Below are 15,788 nucleotides of genomic sequence, written 5' to 3'. Positions count from 1 at the left end.
GAGAAATAAAAGCAAAATCAGTGGCATAGGCAGAAATGAGTACTTTAAGGGCAGAATTTTTAGCTCAGCGTGTGGGTGCGCGCATGACCCGCTCAAGCGTAAAATAGCGTGATGATGTCGGGCGAGCGTCCAGATGTCATCCTGCGCTTGCACGGTATTTCGCTCGGCAGGCACATGCAAAAGTCGGAAGCGCGCCTGCCGACAATTAAGAGGGCAATTAAGCCCATTAAAATTCCAATTGTCCCCGATTTTTCGTGGTCCATCCAACCTGATGGGCAGACTTTGCATTTTTGATGAAACCTCATTCATGGGCAGGATGAGGTTTCCGTTATTAAATAAAAAATAATTTGGAAAAAAAACCCGCACGGACAGAATTTATAATGTACATGTTCAGGTGACTGATTCTGACGCGTGGACATTTTTTTCTGGATTTTAAAATCTTATTTATTGCCTTTGGATTCTTCAGCTCTCTAAGGCAGCTCCCTGCCCTCAGGGAGCTTTCATTCCACGTTCCCCCGTGCCCGCGCTTACGTCAGAACCTGCCCTCCTTCCGCCTGCACACCAGCAGTGCTGAGCATTTCAGCGTGCGTTTCACACTGGCTGGCCATTAAACATGTCATTCTTAGCTGCTCTCTGAAATCGAATAACAAGCCACTCAGTTCAAGGGCAGTTAGGGATAAGCAACAAATGCTGGCCTTGCCAGCGGTGCCTGCATCCCATGAAATAATTGATAAAAAAAATTACCATTGAATAAATTCACTGAATAGTTACCATTGAATAAATTCAATGGTCCAGCCTCCACTGTTCTCTGGGGAAGATAATTCCAAAGATTAAGGACCTTCTGAGGGGAGGTCTAATCTCCAAATTAAATCGGAGACCTCTCATTCTGAAACTGCACCCCCTTTTTCTAGGTTCCCACAACGAGGGAAACTCTCAAGAAACACTTCTTGCTCAAAGTCTCTGTCATTTCCTTGTTTTCCATTATTAATTGCACAGTTGTCTCCTCCATGAGACCAACGTTTATTTTAGTTGCTCGCTTCCTTTTTATATACTTGTAAAAGCTGTTTTTATATTTCTTGCTATTTACTCTCATATTCTAATTTCTCTCTCTTTGTTAATTTTTTGGTCATCCTTTGCTGATTTCTAAAATTTTCCCAATCTTCTGGCCTACCACTAATCTTTACAGCATGGTACGCCTTTTCTTTCAATTTTATACCATCTTTAACTTCTCTAGTTAGCCACTGATGGTTCATCCTTCTCGTAGACTTTCTTTCTCATGGAAATTAACTTTATTGAGAGTCAGGAAATATCTCCTTAAATGTTTGACACTGCTCATCTATTGTCTTACCTTTTAACCTATTTCAGCTAGGAACTGAAAAAAATCTCTAAACTAGTTTGTTCATTCCTTTTCCTTCTGTTTCCACTGGTTCCACAGGAGAGCTTAAAATTTGTGTCAATAGTGCTCATTAGGTGGTGGCTAGATGCCTGTAATAGAAACAGAAAATGCTGGAAAAATTCAGCAGGTCTAACAGCATCTGTGGAGAGAAAAACAAAGCTTCACCTGCTCCACCTCCCTTAAACAGTAAATTTCATCACATTTTTACTTCTCTCTAGCTCTGAAGAGTCATACAGACTCGAAACATTAACTCTGTCTTTCTCTCCACAGATGCTGTTAGACCTGCTGAATTTTTCCAGCATTTTCTGTTTTTGTTTCAGATTTCCAGCATCCACGGTATTTTGCTTTTATCTTAGGGCTAGATATCTGTGACTGGACCTTTGACCTTCCCTCCAATCCTCTCCCAGCTTAATTTAGCTGGGTTGAAACCAAGAAATCTAGGGAAAGGCCCACAGTGCAGGAAAGAGTAGGGAAAGATAATAAGATAAAATGAGTACTGGTTATTTGATGTGACGCTTGCTCAGCACAGGAACTTGCATTGGAAGTGAATCGCATGTACAACCTTCTGCCAGCCTTTGACATAGAATGCTTGAGATCTAATATTTTCCACACCTATGAAGTTTCAAGACAAATTATCTCAACAGCTCAGGAACTTTCAGATGAAGACACTGTCAACACATTATTCAGCAACAGAATGTTTATCGTCTATTGTGAATTCAGGCACTGGTGCAGCAATTTCAACCAGGTTTTAGAAAGTTGGTAGGGAAAATATTATTTCATATTGAAAAAAGGAACTGGGAGGCCCCCCTAATCTAGAGTGCATTTGCATTTGTAAAGGAGCTTTACCCACCTCTCCCTACCTAGACTAGTTTACACCTACCATATCTTTCAACTCGCTCTTGTCCGTAATGCATCTGTCCTGATTAACCACGTAGCCAGGGGGAAGCCAATTCACTGGTGGGTCAAATATTGAGACCACCATTCGACTGGGAAGTCCCTTCTTCTTTCCAAGACGATAGAGATTACAGTTGCTGACCTGAATAAATGAAATACATGGATGAGTGGTAGCCAATGACCAAGGCAAAAATTACCAAGAAGCTACCTTCTGTAAAAACTGAAATACTCCATAACCTTCAAACAATGGGAACGAATTTCTTTCAATTGCTTGTCTTGAAGGCATTTGTTATACAACTACAATTAAGACAGTTAAATTGTCCCCAGCACTCAAAAATCAACTCCAAGGTAATTTTCCCATGATCTGCTGCAAATCAATTTAATAGGCTTTGCATACTGTTTACGACTACTTGATGCTGTTTCAGTACGCCAGCTTTAAGCAAATGTAACAAAACAAAAGCCAAAGTTCACCACAAAATGCACTTTGAAGTACTACAGATCTTTTTAAACATCTAAGAAGCTCTGTGATGGCAGAGATAAAGCAGCATGTTCGGCCTTTAACGCAGTTTACAAGTCAGCTGTAGAGCTGCTCAGATTTCAATGGTACCAGCACTCAAGCTGCTTCAGGAGGTGGTCAGATTTCTGATATTGCCACCATCTGCATGACCATTCGGGTAGTTATCCTATCATTATAACTAGATTTCACTGTAATGATGCATTGGTTAATCTTTCCATTTGTATGTGAATAGGCCACATGCTGGACATTTGCATTAAGAGATGGACCCAAAACATGGTATAAAAAACATTCCGTTAAGTGCCCGAAACAATTACTGTATGTTTTCCCCAGAAGGTTAGACATTCTGGGGTGATATCAAAAAGATAAAAGTGCAACAAGGTCTCACATTGTCAGCATCGCTGAGAGCGCACAGGTACGGAGTTTTAACAAGAGCCAAAAAAAACTTCCATTTTGCTGATGCTGATTTGAAGAAGCTCTTGCTCGTCTAGGATTTGCTGTCACCCAAGCAGTCAGACAGCACAGAGATAATCAAGTGGGTGCAATCATAATGCATGTGAACACTAGCCCTATGCCCATTAATTATGTGATCAAGGGCCAGTGTGCATGCTAGAGAGAGTAGGAAAGCTGTAAAGTGCTGTGGGATGAGGGTCAGAGAAGGAAGGCAACTAAATACACTATTTTAATCTTCAAAATAAAGAAATCTATAAGCTTCTTGCAGATAAAAGTAGGAAGTTAGTGCAAAAACAGAGAAGGGGTCTGAAGGAGTTTTGGCACTGAATTAAGAGACCGTTAAGGTCAAATCAGGCTGTAGACAACCAGAACAGCAAAACGCCAGGCTGCTGGGAATAGTACCAGGTGAAGTATGGAGAACGTAAACATTGGATTAGATTGTGTTGGTTCAGTGATTTTCCACAGTTCAAGTGACAAACTGAAACTGCACAGAAAGATCAGTCACCGGACAGATTCATACCAGACCCAATTTTCAAATCCCAAAAGGGATAGAATCGTTGTAATCAACTCCATTCCTTTAAAAAATTTAGAGGGAGAATTGAAAAAACAAAAATCAGAGAAAAGGTCATTGGCCATCATTCGAGCATCCAATTTTAGGATTATACGCGAGTGACCTGGCAACATGACCACTTCAGCCAAGAATAGTGCATGGCAGCGAGACTAAGGTTATGGCTACACTGTGCATCCTTGTTATTGTGTGGTTAATTGCTGCCTGTGAATTGTACTCTGGGCTCCAGTGTAGAACAGAGTGTTCACAGGTTTACATATATGTATAGAACTCTGCTTCTAAAAAGCATGTTTTAATTGTTTGGAACACAAGCTGGATCATCCAAACAGAATTCTTGGTATGGTCACTCTTTACAGCATCAAGCCCAAGCAGGGCAAAATGGACTCTGATTTGCAGCTATATGTTCTGCAGACAAGTTGGAAACTGATGTGTAGTGCCAAAAAAAAAGTGACCACAAAACTAACTTAAGAGTGGAAGATAAATCTTTTAAAAAGTGTAAGCTGCAGCAAGGAGTAATAAAGAAAATTATAGGGTGTTGTGAATATCTAGTTCATATGAATTATGTTGTAGAATATAACTTTTAGTTTTAGGAATTAAGGTTTTAGCTGTAGAAAATGGAGGCATGACTGACAAACATAAGCAACACCTAAGTAAATGCAATTCAAACAAGCTTGGAGTTAATTGCAGTTAAAAACTAACTTATGTTGATCTTGCAAGGTCAGAGTTGATAGTAGAAAACCTTGAACAATAGATTTCTGGAACCCTTGGTAGAGCCAGTTGTCTATCATCACCTTCATAAAAAAAGCTAAAAGCTAACAATTTTGGGAAAGAGGGTTGCAAAACTCCATTAGGAATAGAAATTATTCATATGGTTTTCCAGAATCAAGGAAAACTTCAGAATTAAGTAGTTGCTTTGCATTTCTACCCGAGAACAGGCCATGTGTGTCGCGCTGCCATAGAGATGGTGACATGGGGTGAAGCCTTGCTTAGGAGGTTCTTTTAATTTATCTCCGTTTGCTGACAGGAGCAAGCACTTCAGTTTGGAAGCAAACAGGCAGTTGTAGCTTTCCTTTGGTAAAGACTGCATCCCACCAGATTGAGGAGGCAATAGTCAGCTGGGCCTGCATTTCAAACACAGACAATACTAAATTCATTGTTCACTGCATGGAGTACAGGTGGGGCTCTCAGTTTGGATTTCACGAGGGAAAAGCAGCAGGGAGATTTGCTCTAGCTTAAAACTAAAAGAAGAAATCTACAGTGATTCTCAGTCTTTTGGTAGAAAGCAGTCAGCAGTTAGCTTGGAACATTGAGGAAAGGCAGTTGTATATCTGCTGGCAATCCGAACAAACAACTGAGGCATCCACAGTTGTGAGGTCAGTAAAGAAAAAGGTGGAGAGCTGCTTCATCAAAAGCTTACGGAAGGGCCTCCATTAAATCTTACCTCTAAGGAATAGCTGGGACACCAAGGAGAATTAAGTAAATTCTGGAGGCTGTAGCATACCTTTTGGGTTGGCCGCAGGGCAAGTGAATGAACCTTCAAGATTTTGTAAGGTAAGGGAGCTTATATATATATATAAAAAATTATTTCATGGGGCGTGGATGTCACTGGTAAGATCAACATTGTTGCCCATCCCTAATTGCCCTTGACTGAGTGGCAAGGAGCAGTTAAGAGTCAACAGAGTTCACAACGCTAAAGCTTATAAAAACTTACAATAAAGCTTGTTTTTGTTAAAAACATAAAACATTGCGGAGTAGTGTTGTTGGTTAATTACTGGGTGTTTGGATTTCATCTTTAAATGCTATCAGTCCTTAACAGGATCATAACGGAGGAAAGAGGGTGGGTAGAAGAGAGCGAAAAATAACAAGAGATGAAAACTCAGACATATTTAAACGAGAAGAGGTTATTCAATTCAAAATTAAATCCAGTGTCTGCTGATATTAAACACTTGGGGTTTTTAAAAGCTGAGCCATTTTGGTGACATACGTAATTTAAAAAAGATACACATATCTAAGGTTAAAGCAGAAATTTCACAAGGTCTCATTAAAGGCATTCACACAATGCTGAAAGGAGAAAGCAGAATGACAATATCTGAAGGTTTACATAATGTCTCATGGGTTATCAAGCTGCACACACCATTTTAACAAGGCAAAAGTCTGTTACCTCATGTCTCCAAGGAGATAATATAAAATGGAGGATTGTAGGCAGTACACCTATGATTTTGCATTAATAACTTTCATTTATAGAGCACATTTAATGCAGAAAAATGCCCACAGCACTTTCCACAATCACTCGGCACCGAACCAAGGCTAGATATCAAGAGGGATAAAACCATCTCTCCAGCTATTGAAGGAGGGGGAAGTGAAGAGGATGAGGCTGGACTGGTGGCGGGCAGTAGGGAGAATTTAGAGCTTGAGGCTTAAATAGTTGAGGATTAGCATCCATTAGTTCAAGCTACTTATTCCCCAGCTCCCAGAAAACATAACAGAAAATGCTGGAAACACTCAGCAGGTCAGGCAGCATTGATAGAGAAAGAAAGAGAGTTAACATTTCAGGTCAGTGATCCTTCGTTCAGAACTCAAAGAACACGTTGCCCAGTATCCACCATTACCCCATCTGGACCAGAAATACCACAGACATGCTAGGAGTTAGAACAGGGGACACAAAAAAATGACCTTCAGAGCTTTAAAAATAAAGACCCACAAACACATAGTATGAAGCAAACCACAATCGGTTTGAGCCTGCTCTATAGTTTCTTGTTGAGAAAGAATTTTTTTGATGCCTGGGGGACCTGCAAATTATGCTCAGGTTCCACACCTTAGGAGCCACAATCAATTTTCATTCGTAATGATAAAAACTGCAAATGCTGTAAATTAAATGAGAAAATGCTAGATTATGCCACAGGTCCACTGATCACCTGGAATGTTGACCTGTCCTTTTTCTTCAGGCCTTGATGGATCAGAGGTGCATTTGCAGCCTTTTTATTTGACTTTGTATCTTTGTCATTGGATCAATTTTGTACAGTGCATCAATTAACCAGCAGCACATACCCGCCACATTTAAAGCCAGAGGTGGCTATTTAGGCAGAAACTGGTAATGTTTTCCAGGTGCCTCCCTCTCTATTTTCTTTAAAATTGATTTATTAAGGAAACAGCTGCAATTACAACAATATAATTTAGAACACATTTCCTGCTAAATCATCCATTTTATTCTTTACGCACCACACTCTGAAATAATTAACACTGCAATATTCTCTCCAATCTGAAATTATTCTGTCAGAACATGGGCTTCGTAACATTATTCCAGTGTATTACAGTATAATGTATAAATATGCTTCTAACAATCTGTCATTATGGTGACACCTAGAAGACTCTCCAGGATTGATGAGGGCAGACTCTGTAATCATCCAGTAACTCAAATGAAAAATACAAGTGCTGAGACTTTTAAAAATATTGCATTTCACATATAAAATAATAATTACTGCTATGACATTTGATTTTTTTTGACAGTTTAGAACAGATGGGATTTTTCCAGCCTTCTCCAAATCTGATTTCCTTACATTTTCCTGTCGTGTGGCTGAATATGCATCAAAAGCCTTTTTTATCCTTTCCATCTCCCTTTCTATTGGGGTCTATCAATTTAAGACGACGGACAGGGTTAATTGTCCCCGGCAATGTTTGTATGAGTGCAAAAAGGCTTTTGCAGGAAGACGATGACAGGCAATGTTGAAACCTGACATCTAATTTCACACGCCCAAGTTCTTGCTTGTGACAATTAAACAGTACCTGTCATTTCAACAGACTATTTATTTCTTAAAAGGCCGATAACCTGTTTTAATTTAAAATAAGTCTTAAAATTAGACACTTTAGTTGGAGTTCAATATTTGTTCGAGGAAAGGGCTGGATGCTCAGGCTCCAAGCTTTTAAGAGTGGTATAGTTGATTCATCTAACAAGTGAGGGCTGTCTAAATGTTTCTACCCCTAGCCAAAGAAAAGGGATTTAAAAAATGATTCCTGTGCCTGATTGAAAGCCAGTGATTCCTCATCCATAATGTTCAGTGTGCAAAGAAATGACTCACGTTTGCCTGTAATGCCCTTCATGAGAAACAGCCCAGCAAAACTCACCGTCTAAGCTCACTCAAAGAATGCTCATTTAGATAGGGTAGCAGAGAGCATAGCACCCTAGAAAGTCTGCTCTTTCAAGAAGTGGGAACAACTGGGAGAAATGAAAACAGTTAAAGAGCAGCTTATGTTTGCCTCATTCCCAAGTCTCTACTTTCCAGATTTTGTATATTCGAGGTTTCAATAGAAGCCTACACACTTACAAAGCAGCAGCAAACGGACAAGTTGAGAGGATGTCAGTAGCTACAACAGAAAAGCGATTTATTAAAAATATTTCAACCTCTTGAACTGTCACTACTTTATAAAAGGTTCAAAGAATGGGCGGCTTAGAATCAGTAATGTTGAATTTTTTTTTGGCAGTGGGAATGTTGAGAGTGAGAAGTAAAAGAGCTTCAAGCAAACCAGAGGGATCTGAAGTGCACTGACACTGGGTTTTACTTTACACTGCAGAAGACCTGTTTATAACACTGCATTCACATTTAAGCCATCCTGAATATTTTTCCTGAATAAGAGAAGAGGAAAAGACAAATCAAAAGATGAGTTGAAAGTTACAATATGCTTTTACACGTCCTTGGTAAGTTGCAGATTTAAACCTCACCTTCTTACTCCTCATGTAAGACAGCCGCCCTTCATGGGCATCTGGGTACGTACAAAACAGATAAGTTGTGATAGCGTGTTTTAGGAATGAATCACCAAGCATCTCCAGGCGCTCCAGATTGAACCCATCGCTGGCATTTGACAAGGTCAAAGCTTGGAGAATCAGACCGGGGTTAGGGCCGAGGGTTTCGGTTGTATATACGCCAGGGGGGCAGTCGCCCGAATCCAAAATCCATTGCGGAATTGCCAGAGGCTCTGAGGAATTGCAGGAAACTGCCTCTTTTGAGCAACAATCTGAGGTAGATTTGTTAGTAATTCCGTCTAGGTTATTACTTTGTAGATTACATTCAACTCGGGGCTTGGGCTGGTTCTCACTGTGGTGTGTGTTACGCACGGGAACTGAGGTAGCTGGTTGTACGAGTAAGTCATGCCTGTAGGAGTTAATTTGATTTTGATGGCAAATGCAACCTTTATTTAGCAGTTCAGCATTTCCATTGGTTAGGTTTTCGGTACAAACTACGCCATTTACTGGTATTGTGCTCTTGGTGACTTTGTCAGCACTGAAGAGCTTTTTGGGCGACAGACTCTTGGTGGATGTTTTGCTGTTCACAGACGGCTGATGAAGGTTCTCCACGAAGGAGCTCTCGTTGATAGCACCTCGACGTGCAGCATCTTCAGGGGCTACAGTTGTGCTGTGCATACAGTAACTATCATTTTCATCTGTACAGGAGCTGGTTGTCAAGATGTAAGCTTTGCTGTCTATAGACTTTTTCCACCCAAAGTCTAGGTTGGGATACCTAATACAGAGATCACAAGTTTACAAAATAAAAATCAATAAATTCTGGAGGAAAAATCTGCATAGGTAATTAGAAATAAACTCAACTTCTCCAGAAGGGAAATTCAGAACCCAATCTATACATCTGAGATTCAAGCCTTTGAACTTTCATCTCGAGGTCCTTCAAACAACATTAAGAGTCAACCATCTATGTTGGGGCTGGAGTTACATGTAGACCAGACTGGATAAGGATGGTACATTCCCTTCCATGAAGCACTTTAACAAACCAGTTGGGATCTTATCACTTTCAAATAATTATACTTATCGGATTGAATTTCCCATCCTGCCATGATGAAATTTCAACTCATGGCCTCTGGGTTGCTAGGCCAGTATGATAAGTGCTATGCCACTTCCTCTCACTCCTGCATTGAAAGCAAAACCCATCACACTGACTCCTACTCTCCCATTCTATTGCATGAACACAAAGCTGTTGGCTTTCTCCTAGAATCAGAAGACTTTTACAATCCAAAGTTTGATGCCTTCTAACCATGGCTTCCCTTGCTCTTCTATTCTTTTCAACCTTGGTGTTGCCCTGAACAAATCCCTTGGTTCAACAGTCAGATCTCTCAGTACGCTACATATCAAAATATCTGATTCCTGTACACAACTCCACAACTTATGGTGGAATTGGATGTGTGCCATTTGCTAGTATGACAAGTCACCAAGTCAGGTAGAGTTTCCAAATTAGGGACAGCATCGCAACACAGCAAGAACAGTGACGTCATTTACAGAATTGTTTTGCAGTTTTACTTGGTAAGTCATTTCATCAAAATAAAATGTAAAGGCTGCAACTAAGTTAACAAGGTCATTTCAAGATCCCCATTCCTAGAGAGATATACAGGAAAAAAAACGCAAAGGACGCTATACAGCTTTGTGCTTTTCATGAACGTATTGTGCGTTTAATGAATTTACTGTTGTCTCACTAGTAAGGGCCAGCCAGTCTAACACAGCTCATGAACTGAAGCAGATATGTCCATTTTATAAAACTATGTACACTATGCCCTACCTTTGTCTTTGTTTGCCACCTTGGTGTATGTCATAGAGCCTCCTAGACCATGTATAAAGGTTAGAACCAAGTACCCACTAATTTTCATCTCTTACAAGTTGCTGATACTGACAGATCATTCTCTTCTGATGTAGGATTTATTCATAAATGAAGCAGCGCGTCGTAAAACCTGTAAGTTTTCAAAATTCAAACAGGACGACCCAGTGAGCAAGCATGCAAATAGAACCAAGTTTGGGAAGTAGGAACTATCTTGCCTCATCTCTGTCGGGCTTTTGGACTGCAGTTTAGACATCACTGATTACACAGCACACTTCTCATACAGTGAAAACACATCCCTTTGTTTCTTCCTTGCATCATTTGATGGCGAACTCTTCATAATAGCTGCAGTCTTCCCACAAGTTCAGTGAACTCAGTCTTCAGCTGACTGACACACCGATTGCTGAAGCCTTCAGGGGTGCTTCAGTCCAACCAATCACTTAAGTGAGCAAACATTTATATAAGTAGTCGGGATTTTGTTGTAATATAATCTTCAAGCTGTGATGACTAGATGACATAATGTTAACAGCCTCAAGCCAAGCTGTACATATGCTATGTATAGACCCTCCCTAAAGCTTGTTGCAAGTTATTCTTAAAAAACTGCACACAAGGTCACAAGGATGAAAACCCTCTCAAATGAGAGAAACTCACCCAACAGAAGTTAGCATTTTTAACTTAAAAAGCATACCTTGAACATTACACAATCAGACACCAAGGACGAAGTTCAAGGTTGTAATCAAATCTCAGGGTTCAGATGACGTTATAAACCACTTAAATATTTGCCTTCATGGTTTTAGGAAGTCTGAACCCCTTCTATTAGATTAGAGCCCTGTAAATTCCTTCCCGTGAGAGTTGCTATTTTGTATAATACAATAATCACTGTAAAAACTGTTGCATTGCTGGTGTTTACCCTGGACTGTTACCAGCATTCCTGATTTGAACTTCATCTCCTATGTCAACTGTAGTGATGCTTGGTCCAAACGCACTTACTATGATGTGATCCGATACTTCTAAATGCTGTAAGTTAAGATTCATAGGTTTTCAGAAGAACAGACTTCTTGTTTCAGGAACTTCTAAATGAAGCTCCCTGCAGATCCTGGATACACATTTGGATATGTTCAACATTACATATTGCTTAGAAACTAAATGGCTAAATTTACAGGGTAAAAGAATTTAAAGACACTGTTGTGTTTTCCATTTTATTCTAAAATAGAATTTGCGATTTTAAAATATATGCTAATTTTTCCCTTTGTTCCCATCCATATCACCCAAGTTCAATTCCCTGGCCAAGAGGGCAGACATATCACAGCCCATAAGAACATTAGAAATTAGAAGCAGGCCATTTGGCTCTTCAAGCTGAGCAGCTTCAGTTCATGAGCCGAGTTAGACTGGCTGGCCCTTAGCAGCGTCACAACAATAAATTCATTAAACCCACAGCTGCCATTCAATAAGATCATGACTGATCTTCCAATTCACTCCACCTTCCTGTCCTATCATCATATCCCTTAATATCCAAAAATCCATTGATCTTTACCCTGAATATTCTCAATGACTAAGCATCCATAGCCCTTTGAGCTAAAGAATTCCAAAGTTCCACAGCCCACGGTGAAATTTTTTCTCATCTCAGTCATAAATGGCAGACCCTTTATTCTGAAACTGTGACTCCATGTGCTAGCTTCTCCAGCCAGGGCAAACATCCTCCTGGCATCAATCCAGTTAAGCCCCTTAAGAATTTTACATGTTTCCATGAGATCACCTTACATTCAGAGGTGTCACCCTTGGGATAAGAGATTAAACGGAGATGCCCCCGTGCTCTCTCAGGTGGACGTAAAAACAAATCCCATGGTATTATCTCTAATAGTGCATGGGAGTAATTCTTTTTAGTCAAACTAAATTAACAAATCAGGGGACAAATTAAAAGGCACCCCCTTAAAGGGAAACTGCAAAAACAAAAGACAAAATTCAAAGGAAACTTACAAACATCAAACCAAAATGTCATTATGAGGGTTGAAAAAACACCCCAGTCCCTGCAGTGCATGGGAGTATTACAACCAACGTCACTAATACAAATTATTTAGTCATTATCACCTTGCTGTCTTTTGTGGATCCTCCATCGTTGAATATATTTAAGGCTAGGATAGACAGGTTGTTTGTCTCTCAAGGAATGAAGGCACATGCGGGAAAGTAGAGTTGAAGTCCAAGATCAGCTATGATCATATTGAATGGCGGAGCAGGCTTGATGGGCCATATGGTCTACTCCTGCTCCTATTTCTTATGTTCTAGTAACCTTGCTGTATGAAATTAGCTGCTGTATTTCCTAATTCCAACAGTGACTGCACTTCAAAAGTACTTCACTGGCTGTAAAATGCTTTAGAACATCCTGAACTTATGAAAGGTGCTACAGAAATGCAAATCTCTTTCTTTTTATAAGAAACATGAATATACACACCTGAAGTTTGAAGGAAGAGCTTCAATTCCCACACCTGCTTCCTTTGCTGTTTGGGCTCTCAACTCCTCCGCTGTTAACAGACAGTGCAGTCGATACAGAATACTGGGAAGGCAGACTGCCTTTCTCCACAAGGAAGCTGGGATTGGATGAATAGCACAGAGTTCTGGGACAAGAATCTTTTGAGAGAAATGGAGTCGAGTTAACAAAACTTCAAATTTTATCTCCATTGGAACTACAGCAGCAAATATATCACAAAGCAGCAATGTGTCCCAGACTGCTAAGGGAGGCAAGGGAGGAGATCGCAGGGGCTCTGACCCAAATTTTTAATTCCTCTCTGGCCACGGGGGAGCTGCCAGAGGACTGGAAAACAGCTAATGTGGTTCCGCTATTTAAGAAGGATTGTAGAGATAAGCCAGGGAACTACAGGCCAGTGAGTCTCACGTCAGTGATAGGGAAACTATTGGAGAAAGTTCTGAAGGAGTGTATCTATCTCCACTTGCAGAGACAAGGTTTGATCAGGGATAGTCAGCATGGCTTTGTCAGAGGGAGGTCATGTCTAACAAATTTGATTGAATTTTTTGAGGTGGTGACCAGGTGTGCAGATGAGGGTGGTGCAGTTGATGTAGTTTATATGGATTTCAGCAAAGCCTTTGACAAGGTCTCTCACATGGGAGACTTATAAAGGAGGCAACTGCACATGGGATATGGGGTAATTTGATAAGGTGGATTCAAAATTGGCTTAGTTGTAGGAGGTAGAGGGTGATGACAGAATGATGCTTTAGTGAATGGAAGCCAGTTCAGTGGCGTACCACAGGGATCTGTGCTCGGTCCCCTATTATTTGTCATTTATATAAACGACATAGATGACGACGTGGGGGGTAGGATTAGTAAGTTTGTGGTTGACACAAAGATTGGCTGGGTGGTTAACAGTGAGGTTGAGTGTCTTGGGCTACAGGAAGATATAGACGGGATGGTCAAATGGGCAGATAAGTGGCAGATGGAATTTAACCCTGAAAAGTGAGAGGTGATACACTTTGGAAGGAGTAATTTGACAAGGAAGTATTCAAAGAAGGGCATGGCACTAGGAAGCTCTGAGGAACAAAGGGACCTTGGCGCGTGTGTCCATAGATCTCCGAAGGCAGAGGGGCACATTAGTGGGGTGGTGAAAAAGGCATATGGGACACTTGCCTTTATCAATTGAGGCATAAATTACAAAAGTAGGGAGGTCATGTTGGGGCAGTATAAAACCTTGGTGAGGCCACTGCTGGAGTACTGTGTGCAGTTCTGGTCGCCACATTATAGGAAGGATGTGATTGCACTGGAGTGGGTACAGAGGAGATTCACCAGGATGTTGCCTGGGATGAAACATTTAAGTTACGAAGAGAGGTTGAATAGACTTGGGTTGTTTTCATTGGAGCAGAGAAGACTGAGGGGTGACCTGATCGAGGTGTATAAGATTATGAGGGGTATGGATAGGGAGCAGCTGTTCCCCTTACTTGAAGGATCAGTCACAAGGGGGCATAAGTTCAAGGTGAGGGGCAGGGGGTTTGGGGGGGGTGGTGAGGAAAAACATTTTTACCCAGAGGGTGGTGACAGTCTGGAATGCGCTGCCTGGGAGGGTGGTGGAGGCGGGTTGCCTCACATCCTTTAAAAAGTACCTGGATGAGCACTTGGCACGTCATAACATTCAAGGCTATGGGCCAAGTGCTGGTAAATGGGATTAGGTAGGTAGGTCAGGTGTTTCTCACGTGTCGGTGCAGACTCAATGGGCCGAAGGGCCTCTTCTGCACTGTGCTTTGATTTCAAATTCCATCTCGAGAACAGGAGTTACAAGCACAAAGTAGTGCTGTACTAATGAAAATGCATTACTGCAGTACTAAAACATCTGTTTTAGGATAGAGCAGGGAGGAATAAACTTCATGCTCATAGGCAACTCTTTATTTTTAGGGATGACAAAGAATCTCAGGTTATGTCATATCCTTTTGGAAATGTTTTGTCATATCCTTTTGGAAATGTTTTTCCTGGCATTTCCCCCATCTCTTTGCTGAATTATCTGCCCAGGTGACTGATGGCTGTGCTGGTAAAAGAACACTTTCCTTTTTTTTGTGTTGCATTCATGGCAACAGATTCTTTCAAAATGGTGCTATGAATCTTCTACATCCACCTGAGAGAGCTTGGTTTAATGTTTTATCCAAAAGGTGGCACATCTGTACTACAGTGGAGTGGGTCTGGATGAAGGGAGACTTAGCAATCTGAAGAGAAAGGTCGAGGTATTGGAACAGGATAGTGATGTGGGTAAAGGCAAGCAGAATGGGACAGGAAGGGGCAGAGTTTAACAAAAAAATCGTACATCAGCGAATAAGGTCATTGTGGGGGACAGAAGTAAAAAAATTAAAGATTTACTCTCCGAATGCACGAAGCATCTGCAAGAAGATATGATTTAGAGGCACAAATAGAGATAAATGATTCAGATCAAATTGCTATTACAGAAACATGGTTACAAAATTGGGAAATAAATATTCTAGGGTACGCAATATTTCAGAAAGACAGACAGGATGGCAAAGGAGGTGAGGTAGCCCTTATAGTAAAGGTTGACATAAGGGCATTTGTGAGAAAGCATCTGGCCTCAGAAGATCATGAAGTAGAATCAGTATGAGTGGAAATTAGAAATAGCAAGAGTCAGATGATGAGTTTGTAGAATGTTTTCATGACAGTCTCTTGGAGCAGTTCGTAGTGGAACTGACTAGGGATAAAGCTATCTTAGATTGTGAGATGATGAAGTAAGGTCAATTAGCAACGTCATAGTAAAAGATGCACTGGGAAATAGTGACCATGATACCATTCAATTCCATATTAAGTTTGAAAGTGACATATTCCAATTGCAAACAAAAATCTAAACAAAACCAATCACACAGGTATGA

General features: G+C 40.7%; 1 protein-coding gene across 6 annotated transcripts in view; it reads right to left on the bottom strand.

Annotated features, from left to right (window-relative positions):
- The window catches only part of dicer1 (dicer 1, ribonuclease type III), a 131,510-nt gene that overhangs the window by 20,183 nt on the left and 95,539 nt on the right, over positions 1 to 15,788 (bottom strand). For all 6 annotated transcript variants that reach the window (XM_078561996.1, XM_078561997.1, XM_078562000.1 and 3 more), the window contains 3 exons: positions 12,868 to 13,043; positions 8,543 to 9,338; positions 2,277 to 2,432 (listed from right to left, as the gene is read on the bottom strand). In XM_078561996.1, coding sequence (XP_078418122.1) covers positions 2,277 to 2,432; positions 8,543 to 9,338; positions 12,868 to 13,043 — 1,128 coding nt within the window. The remainder of the gene's footprint in view (positions 1 to 2,276; positions 2,433 to 8,542; positions 9,339 to 12,867; positions 13,044 to 15,788) is intronic.

Source organism: Cetorhinus maximus, chromosome 18 (assembly GCF_964194155.1).
Source record: "Cetorhinus maximus chromosome 18, sCetMax3.hap1.1, whole genome shotgun sequence".
Classification (NCBI taxonomy): Eukaryota; Metazoa; Chordata; class Chondrichthyes; order Lamniformes; family Cetorhinidae; genus Cetorhinus; species Cetorhinus maximus.
The sequence above is the reverse complement of the archived record's forward strand: the minus strand, read 5'-3'. Positions and strand labels throughout refer to the sequence as shown.